General features: G+C 43.1%; 2 protein-coding genes across 2 annotated transcripts; both read left to right on the top strand.

Annotated features, from left to right (window-relative positions):
- Window positions 1–5,342: 5,342 nt before the first annotated feature.
- On the top strand, window positions 5,343–7,884 carry F5891DRAFT_1188858 (uncharacterized protein; the record flags this gene model as incomplete). Its single annotated transcript, XM_041367055.1, has 9 exons — window positions 5,343–5,420; window positions 6,205–6,678; window positions 6,731–6,796; window positions 6,845–6,903; window positions 6,962–7,177; window positions 7,232–7,482; window positions 7,531–7,568; window positions 7,614–7,802; window positions 7,855–7,884. 9 exons carry the CDS (start codon window positions 5,343–5,345, stop codon window positions 7,882–7,884), a joined length of 1,401 nt encoding a protein of 466 aa, XP_041225741.1.
- Window positions 7,885–9,428: 1,544 nt separating this feature from the next.
- On the top strand, window positions 9,429–10,281 carry F5891DRAFT_1227771 (uncharacterized protein). The gene is made up of 7 exons (XM_041369527.1): window positions 9,429–9,534; window positions 9,588–9,637; window positions 9,693–9,717; window positions 9,774–9,830; window positions 9,884–9,931; window positions 9,983–10,073; window positions 10,123–10,281. Exons 1-7 carry the CDS (start codon window positions 9,478–9,480, stop codon window positions 10,215–10,217), a joined length of 423 nt encoding a protein of 140 aa, XP_041225740.1. The 5' UTR covers window positions 9,429–9,477; the 3' UTR covers window positions 10,218–10,281.
- Window positions 10,282–10,638: the final 357 nt, after the last annotated feature.

The following is a 10,638-nucleotide window of genomic DNA, read 5'->3' as shown; positions in this document are numbered from 1 at the left end:
TTTGATATGAGACATCTTTCAAAAATGTTTCATTCAACCTTTCATATATTCATACACATTTTACCAACCCCCGAACCCCAGAATTGTGGACTGCCGGGTCTCGGGTTTCGGGGTTTGGAGGTTCGGAACTTGGAACTCGGAACTCAGTATGTGTAAACAAAAATATATTTCAAACATGGGTAAGTCAATGTGTTTGACAATCAACTCAATTGTAAATCAAATTTTATTGATCTCCCCAAATCTCCCCAAGTTCCAAGTGCCGGGACCCCCGAACCCCGAACCCCGAGACTGCTGGGTCTCAGGGTTTGGGGGTCCAGAACTCAGAACTTGGTATGTAGAACAAAAATATATTTTAAACATGGGTAAATCAATGTGTTTGTCAATCAACTCAATTGTAAATCAAATTTTATTGATCTCCTCAAATTTCCCGAGTTCCGAGTTCCGGGACCCCCGAACCCCGAAACCCGAGACCTGGCAGTCCACAATTTGGGGTTCGGGGGTTGGTAAAATGTGTATGGATATATGAAAGGTTGATTGAAACATCTCTGAAAGATGTCTCATATCAAATGTCAAGTCCCGAGTTTTGATTTCCAGGTTTCAGGACTCCGGGTTTCAGGACTCCGGGCTTCAGGACTCAGCACTCTTGAAACCCAGAAATCAAAACTTGGGACTTGATATTTGATAGAGACATCTTTTAAAAATGTTTAAACCAACCCTTCATATATCCATACACATTTTACCAACCCCCAAACCCCAAATTTGTGGACTGCCGGGTTTTGGGGTTCGGGGGTCCGGGGGTCCCGGAACTCGGAACTCAGAATTTGGTATGTAAGACAACAAAAATATCTTTCAGGGTTCAGGGGTTAGTGAAATGTTTATAGATATACGTAGGTTAATTCAAACATGTCTGAAAAATTCCATCCATCTCAAATGTCAAATCCTGAGTTCCGGGCTTTGGGACTCGGCACCCGGCACCCAGCAGTCAGGGTTGGGGGTTCGGCACTGAAAATTTGACATTCGGGTGTTCAGGTTTCGGGTGATATCTAAATCAACAACTTCGAGTTCTGCCAAAGCGTGAAACTTGAAACCCAGTGTGCAACATGTTGATTTTTCATTTATATCACACAAATCATCGAGTTCCGAGTGCCGAGGGCTGAGACCCAAAGCCTGAGACCCGAAAATATGTACACAACATGTCCATTTTTCACTCACTGCACAAATCATTGAGTTCCGAGTGCCGAGGGCTGAGACCCAAAGCCTGAGACCCGAAAATATGTACACAACATGTCCATTTTTCACTCACTGCACAAATCACCGAGTTTCGAGTGCCAAAGCGTGAAACTTGAAACCCAGTGTGCAACATGTCCATTTTTCATGTACATTACACAATTCATTGAGTTCCGAGTGCCAAGTGCCGAACCTCGAACCCCGAGACCCGAAAATATGTATGCAACATTTCCATTTTTCACTTGTTGCACAAATCACTGAGTTTCAAGTGCTGAAACCCAAAACTCGAAACCTGGTGTGCAACATGTTCATTGTTCATTTACATTACACAGATCATTGAGTGCCAAGGGCAGAATCCTAAAACCCGAAGCCCAAAAACATGTATGCCACATGCCCATCTACTCATTGCACAAATCACCAAGTGTCGAGTGCTGAAACCCGAAACCCGGTACTTCAAATGGACATGGATTCTATATTTGTATGTATTATCCATTGGTGTAGGGTTGAAATAACTTGGGAATTGTATTTGTCAGTGCTCGGTACTCGGTAGTTGGTAGTTGGTGGTCGGTAGTCAATATAGGCAAATGATAATGACAAATGAAAGTTGTTATTATGCTTAACTTCCTTACAGAAGGTTGTAGTCCGAGTCTAAAGGAGTGTATTGGTAGTCCTTTCTTGTCCATCAGTTATCATTTAACCGAGATATAAGCTAAAGAAATCTGAAACATCGGTGATAATGAAAAATGAAAGTTATTATTATGTTTAAGTTCCTGAACAAAAGTTGTAGTCTGAGCCAAGGTGAGTGTATTGGTAGTTTTTTCTTGTCAATTGGTTATCTCATTACTCGGTACTCGGTACAAGGGAATCAGTACTCGGTATTTGGTTCTGTTACTCAATACCCGAGAATCAGTAGTTGGGTACTTGGTACTTGGTTCTGATACTTGGTACCCGAGAATCAGTAGTCAGGTACTTGGTACTTGGTTCTAATTCTCGGTACCTGGGAATCAATAGTTGAGTACTCCAGCCAATAGTCCCGAGTCCCGAGTACTGATACTTGGTATTCGGTAGTCAGGTTTGGAACTTGGGTCTTGGTTTGGTTATCATTTGACTGAGATATTGGTAGGCAATATTGGCACTCGGAGCTCAAATACTGACTATCAACTATCAAGTGTCGGGACTTGGTAATCGGTAGTTGAGACTTGGTGCTTAAATGGATATTGCATATATACATAAAAATACAAAATATGTTCCTATGTGTTCATTTCTAGGTGAATAGACTTTGAAATTATATCTCAATCATCTATTCAACAATAGAAACAATGTATCAGGAGCTCAGGACCATAGGGTAATCCTTTATTGTATAGTGTACCTCCCCCTCTTCTGGTGGTTCATCTGCTGAGGGTTTTTCCCTGTAAAGCTGGACCTCAAGGACTGTAGGGAGTATATTCCTGAGCATATTTGGAGTAGATATATCATATAACCAGCCCAGGACACACAGGATCCTTCTCCAGGAACAAAGCATAGACAATTGCACTTGTGACATTTTTTCACAATTTTCAGTATCTTGCCCTTGCATCCATGATCCAACCTTTTAATATATAATGAGCATAGCTTATATTCTTGCTTCTTATGACCAAGATCAGCTCACAATAGGCTGGAGTTTGTGAGCTAGTGTGTATACTTGCCATTTTGCCTGATAAGGGGCCCATGCCTTCAAAACATTGAATTTTCATAATCAGAAACCTGGGGTGCATTTCAAATATTTTAAGTATCATAGACATAAATTTACAGACAAATCAACAGAATTGAGCACTGAGGAAGTGAAATGGGTAAGAAATGTGGGAAACTTTAAAGATCCAAAGCATCGAAAATGGTTAGTTGAGCAGTGGTAGGACTTTAATGCTGGGTCAACTCATATTTTCACTATATCCCTTCTACCCACCCCCTATCCTCAGGGCAGTAGGCAGTATGGGTTCCTTGGGTAGTTTACAATCTATCCTACATATTTGTTATGATATTTTCGGCCTGAATCATATATAAATGTGACTTTGTATAAAAGATGTCTACTGTCACTCTCCACACATATGTCATTTTGCCTATCATTACATCAATCCTTCATGAATATTTCTAAGCTTTTAAGCTATTATAATGGATGTATATGGGTGTTATTCCAGGTCTCTGATCACATCACAGGCTTGTTATGTTGGATATCTCGACATAATGTGCAAGTCTCACTATTAATATTCATTCTTTTATCTTTAGACTCACTTACTGCACACATATATTTCATTTGTCATTATTGATGTTTTGGATTTATTTAGCTTATATCTTGGTCACATGGTAACCAATGGACGAGAAAAGACTACAAATAAACTCACCTAGACTCGTACTACAACCTTCATTAAGCTGACTACTGATTCCCAGATACTGAGTATCAAAACCAAATACTGAGTACCAATTACCATGTACCGAGTACTGCGTAATGAGTAACAAGATAACCAATTGACAAGAAAAGACTACCACTACACTCACCTGGACTTGGACCACAACCTTTGGTAAGGAAGTTAAGCATAATAACAACTTTCATTTTTTCATTATTGCTGATGTTTTGCTGAATGACAAGGAAAGACTACCAAATCACTCACCTTGACATGGACTACAACTGTCATTTTTCATTATCATTTGCCTATATTGACTACTGAGTCTCGAGTACCAACCACTGACCACCAATCACCGAGTGCCGAGTACCAAGTACCAATAGGGAATAGCGTGGGTGAACCCCGGGGTATGAGTAGCACTACCCCCACCCATACCCCATGATATACCCACACCCACCTTGTGGGTGTGGGTTTTTTGGTGGGTATCAGGGAGAAACTACCGAGTCTTGAGTACCAACCACTGACCACCAATCACCGAGTGCCAAGGACCGAGTACCCAGTACCGAGTACCGAGTACCGAGTACCGAGTCTCGAGTCCTGAGTCCTGAGTCCTGAGTCTCAAGTCTCGAGTCCCGAGTCCTGAGTCCCGAGTACCGAGTACCGAGTACCGAGTACCGAGTCCCAAGTACCAACCACTGACCACCGATCACTGAGTGCCAAGTACCAAGTCCCAAGTCCCAAGTCCCAAGTCCCAAGTCCCAAGTACCGAGTACTGACAAATACAATTCCCAGGTTATTTGAGCCCTACACCAATGGATAATACATACAAATACAATTTGTGTCCATTTGAAGTACCGGGTTTCAGGTTTTGACACTCGACACTTGGTTATTTGTGAAATGAGTGAAAAATGGACATGTTGTGTACATGATTTTGGGTTTCAGGCTTTGGGTCTTGGCCCTCGGCACTCGGAACTCGATGATTTGAGTAATGTAAATGAAAAATCAACATGTTGCATGCCGGGTTTCGAGTTTTGGGTTTCAGCACTCAAAACTCAGTGATTTGTGCAGTGAGTGAAAAATGGACATGTTGTGTACATATTTTCGGGTCTCGGGGTTCGGCCCTCGGCACTTGGAACTCGATGATTTGTGTGATATAAATGAAAAATCAACATGTTGCACACTGGGTTTCAAGTTTCACGCTTTGGCACTCGAAACTCGGTGATTTGTGCAACAAGTGAAAAATGGAAATGTTATATACATATTTTCGGGTCTCGGGGTTCGGGTTTTGGCACTTGGCACTCGGAACTCAATGAATTGTGTAATGTACATGAAAAATGGACATGTTGCACACTGGGTTTCAAGTTTCACGCTTTGGCACTCGAAACTCGGTGATTTGTGCAGTGAGTGAAAATGGACATGTTGAACAATGGGTTTCAGGGTCTTGGGTTTGAAAAATAGCATAATAACAACTTTTATGTTTTCATTATCATTTGCCTATATTGACTACCAAGTCTGATAAGAGACCTCTTGGATAATTCATTGCTCAATGAAATACTACCTGATTGGAAGTGTGCTGGTTATCAGATATTCATTTGTCGACTCCCGGGTCCCGGAACTCGGAAGTCGGTATGGTTGACCCAAATTTGGGTGGTCGGAACTTGGCGTCTCATAGGGCAACACAAGCTTCACACCCTGGATTCCAAATTCTGCAAGACAACCTGTGCACCATCAAAGGCCATGTCAGGAGATCACCTGCTACTCCGGGAACTCGGGAACTTTGATTTATTACCTCCTCTGAGTACGGTTGACCCAAAGGTTGGTAATCGGAACTTGGCTTCTCATAGGGTAACACAAGCTTCGCACCCCGGATTCCAAATTTTGCAAGACAACCTGTGCACCATCAAAGGCCATGTCAGGAGATCACCTGCTGCTCCAGGAACTTGGTAACTTTGATTTTATTACCTCCTCTGATTTGGTTGATGTACAACTACCTCAGCTCCATCATGTCTACAATTATGATACACATGGGCCCACCCATCTATATTTTATACCACTCTCGGCCCACCCGTCTAATACAACATCCCATACAACATCCTCAGCCCACCCATCTAATACAATATTTTATAATACCCTCAGCCCACCCGTCTAATTTAATATGTGTCTGGGCCCACCTGTGAATGTGATAACAAGTACCTACCCATCTATCTCATACACATCTACCTTAATACACCCATCTGCATAATATCCAACTACCTTGGCCCACCCGTCTACCTAATATTCATGTACATCGGCCCACTCATCTACTCTATATATCCCCTGCATGGGCCCACCCACCTCCATTGGGAATAATTTGCCTCCCGGCCCATCCGTCATAGTCGAGGATATTTTTATCATGGGCCCATGGTCCGCTGGCCTGTATCATACGGGATATTATGCACATCCGTTCCCTCATACTATATGGAGATAGGTCATTGTAATATGTGAACATGCTCGCTCTCCACGTCCATTTCTCCACACTGCACACCATTCTGATAGGTTTGGGTTCAAGCTGCCATCTACTACTGACACTTGGGACCTAACCCGACCTGGTTGCAGCTAGAACAAGACTAGAGAGACAGAGAAAGACTCACCTGATCGTGATGAGCTCGAGTATGACGCTTATGACAATGACATGCAAGACGATGAAGATCTCTTTAGAAATCCTGATGACAGCTACCAGCAACATAGACAAGATGATGAGCAGGACCACAAGCAGGACAACAAGCAGGACAATGATCAGGACAACAAGCAGGATGACGATCAGGACGACCAGCAGGACGACGATAAGGATGATGATCAGGACAAATATGAACAAGAAGACCATGAACAAGATAAACGCAGTGAACGATATTCAATGGAGGATCTGCAAACAGGTCGTTATGATGATGATGATCTGATGGAATCAGACCAAAACCAAGGCGAGGATTCCCAAGCAGACAATGAATGTATCAATTCAGGTGTTTTTGATGTCCTTGAGTGGCACCAGGTGAAAAATGGATGGCGCAAGGCTCCTTCACCCAGCCATCTATCAAGTGTAACATTTTTTTCACACTTGAACTTGCAAATACTGACCTGACTTGCCCTAGTCCTTTCGCAGGCACTCGTGTCTGTGTTCTTGCTCGAAGTCTCCCCATCAATACACAAACAAACATGTAAGTTCTCATTTTTACCAAAGCATGTTTTTAATCTCTTCCAACTAGGCGTCTCATCGGCGATCTATTGAGAGTATCTGTGCTCCATCCACTCATGTAAAACATCTGTGTGTGGCTCAAAATGTGTTGTCTACAAAATGTTCTGCTCAAAGACCTCCAAGTCAGGGTTCTTCTGCTACTTGCTCCAAGTCTCTGCATCCAAACATTTCCTGTGCTTCCACCAGTGGACTTTCTCCCTCGTCAGCGCTCCCCAACTCAATCAACCCTTGTCAATGGCTCTAAATCTCCACGTTCAAGCATTTCTTGTACTTCCACCAGTCACACGCAGCCCCCCTCTCATGGGCACTCCTTATCAAAGGCTCCACCTAGCCATGTTGCTTGGTCAGATCATGTGCCTTCCACTTCTCCTACTTCAGGCCATTCTTGATCTCGTAGTCTTGCGCCCAATGAGGGTGACCAGCCCAAGCACCAAGTGGAAAGGACAAGCAAACAAGCAAACCCCTCGAAGCTTGGATTTTACCTGACCTGTTGGCAGACATTTCTTCAGGCGGCAAAGTTGGAAATGTGCCTGCAGGCTGTACTAATGGACCCAATTCCAGAGCATTGTGACGCGGTAGGACTCACACAGGAAGTTCTGGATGCAGAGTTATGGAAATACCACTCAAAGAAGATTGGGTTGGAGAATGGTAAGTTCCTCCATACTACCTGAGGTTGTTGCAATCTGATGTCCCTAGGATATTTCCCGGAATATCGTGACCAGATGTCACACTTGGTGAGTTCAGGTATTGTCTGGATGTACTAGCTGACAAGTCATCAGCTCTGTGATGACTTGTTTACATTCCAGACGGAACTCAAGAAAGTTATCATCTCTATTGTGAAACAACTATACAACATCTTCCCGAGAAGCAGTGTGATGCACGGGGACTCGGTGCAGAAATGTGTTACTGAAGCAGCATCTAAACTGATTAGGTCCGGTGACTACCTTCAGCTTCCTGACTCATCCAAGGTTAGTGATGACTGTGGGGCGGCAACTTATTGTATTGATTTTTTTAGGGTAGGTACAAGAACTTCGTATTGCAAGTTCTTAAAGATGGATGTCTATATTTTTACTACGGCAATGGCAAAAAGCATTGAAGTTGATGGAGGAATTTCAATGCTCAATTCCCGTCAATGGCCTCATTCTTGTAGCCGCAGTTGTATGATTATTTTAATTCATTTATTCCTACTGCTGATCAGTCTCTACAGGTGAAGGGTGTTCTGAGTGGTTTCCGTGACACCAGTACAGACAAAGTCCCAGATCTCTCTGCTGATAGATGCAGATCCGATTTTAACTCCCTATGAAAATCCATTGATACATTGATAGATATTCCTGAGTGCCATCAAGAGCTGGAAGAGATGTTGGAGGAATGGGCCGAGTTTGGGATGATGAGTGGGGTTCGCAATGGTTTGGACAGTGGCTCAGCCAAAGAGGATGTCAACATTATCATATAGCACTTTAGTAATAGTCTTTTGAATGGCATCATTGCTGTGTGGTCTATCCAATTGTCTCTCATTTGTCAACATTGTCAACACTGTTTAGTTTGTCTAGGTCTGTCTACATTGTCCAACCTGTCCTATCTGTCCAGTGTGTCCACACTGTGCCTATATGTACAGATTGTGACCCTTTGTTACAAGCTTGTAAAGAGGGGACATTATTGTAGATTTGTGCTGTTTGTACAAGCCTGTATAATCTTGTACAATGACCCCCTAGTTTTCTGATGTAGTTCCCAAACATCAGCATCACTTTTCTCTTTGGAATCCAATTTGCAAGGCTTGGTGGGGGAGAGTATAACTGACACTGGCAAATCTGTGTTGTCCCGAGTTTGTGATCTGGTCTGTTTGGAAGGAGTGCGAGGGTTAGAGGATGCCATACCAATGATACCATTCATGGACTCAAAATCTCTCTCTTATAATAGCATTATCAGTCGAAAATATTGAATTTGGGTCGTTAGTCCGATAGTTATGAGGCTGAAGATGCAATTTTGGAGTAGTTGTCAAAGTTGGCATGTCATTTGACGTCAGCTACAACAGTACCTGATGTCAATAGATATTAATGTACAGGCTGGTAGACACAAAGGCTTAAGCTTGACCAAATACTAGTAGTGACCTGTGGATAGCTCGAAATTTGGATGTTGCTGCCCATACCTGCCTGGGTCATACACCCAAGCCAACCCATGACCTGTAGCACCCGACCTGCATGCTACCCGCAGGTTCCACCCGGGTAGGTGCCCAGGCACTCTCTACTCATGTCAGGCCCTAAGTCACTGCAGCCAGCAGCAGTGGCTGCATCGGTACAATCTCATCCTTGGACAATGTTAGCAGTGCTACCCAATGCACGACAGTGAATATTAATGTGTTCACCGTCCCTGCTGGAAGAACATTCGAACTGCAGCTGCTGGATGGTACCACTGTCAAATTTTGTGAGTGTGATCTTATACTTTGCTTTGTGTATCCCTGATTCTTTTTTTCTTTTTAGTGGGCGAGATTCAGTTCGGAAATTTGAGCTGGACCGGCCCCCTATTCCGGGTGATGTGAGTGCAGGCACTACTACTTCAAGTGGCTCGGAGAACCTGATCAAGGCCATCTTGACAGAGGAATGATGTTACTTGTACGTGTGTTATTTGAAGTTGTGGCAATCCCTAATGTTCTCAGTCAATGGAAACAACCAGAGGTGGGATGGTGGAGGACCTTTTTACTGGGTAAATACACTGGTTCACTCATGAGGATTTCACTTCATGTTACACTGATACAGGACGGTCAAGGTTCCAATGGTGGTGTCACAAAACCATGCCCAATGATGCAGTAAGCTCATTAGTTACTGTTGTACTACGTTCTTTTTTAATCTTACATCTGCCAGAATATTGATTTCGGACACCTTGAATGTATGTGCTCGAATCGTTCCAGCCGTTCCAGACAGATCGCTAATCTGTTTATGCAGGATGTTTATGTTGTAAACTCTCCAGCCCATGTCTTTTTTGGCATTCTGATCACCCAGGTATGTGTGTTACACCACACTTTCCCGTCATCAATCATATAACACATCTACAGAGCTATCCCTCTAACCTGGGTACCCCGGGCAATGGTGCCACTATCACTGTATGTGTTCTTTCAGTTGTATGTTGGCAAGGGTTTCATGGGTTGTCTCAGGATATCAACTTCAATCATAGCACCACTTCCTTGATGGCCGACAGCAGTGCTTACAGGGTTGCAGTGAACTGTGGAAGTGGATCGTGCACAGGTACATGAGTTACAGTTTCTCTCAGTCCATTTCTGACATACGATGATAGGTGACTGGGATTGGTCTGGTTTGCAGACAAGTGGTGGTAAAGCTGGATCCATCACCAACAATAATCTCATTACTGGATTCATTGACACACAGTGAGGTGACCCACCGTGTGTTGATATATACACTTGCTATTAATTCTCCTGTCGTACTTGCTTGTTGGAACTATATAGTAATTTACCACATCACTCAACCTAGACTCATATTGAGTTAGACTAGACTCACCTTACTCGAAGTTGTCCTAGTTACCTGGTGCTTAGCTTCCTTGTAGTCAAAAAGCATATAGCTGCATGCAGATATTGTGTTATAGTGGGGTGGCGCCCTTATTTGTGCATGTTTGGTTTATGTTAGACAGTGTACATGGCCAAACATGGATTTTGCTTTACCTAACATTCACCTGAGTGTCATTAATATTACTAATTAGTAAATGTATCACATACCCCATCAGCAGGCCCATCCTTTTACTAATTAGTAACAAATATTACTGTCCCCTCATACTAGCAATAATATCAGCAAACTG

This window comes from Suillus fuscotomentosus (assembly GCF_016647785.1).
Source record: "Suillus fuscotomentosus strain FC203 chromosome Unknown F5891scaffold_28, whole genome shotgun sequence".
NCBI lineage: Eukaryota > Fungi > Basidiomycota > Agaricomycetes > Boletales > Suillaceae > Suillus > Suillus fuscotomentosus.
This window is presented reverse-complemented; position numbering and strand designations above follow the sequence as displayed.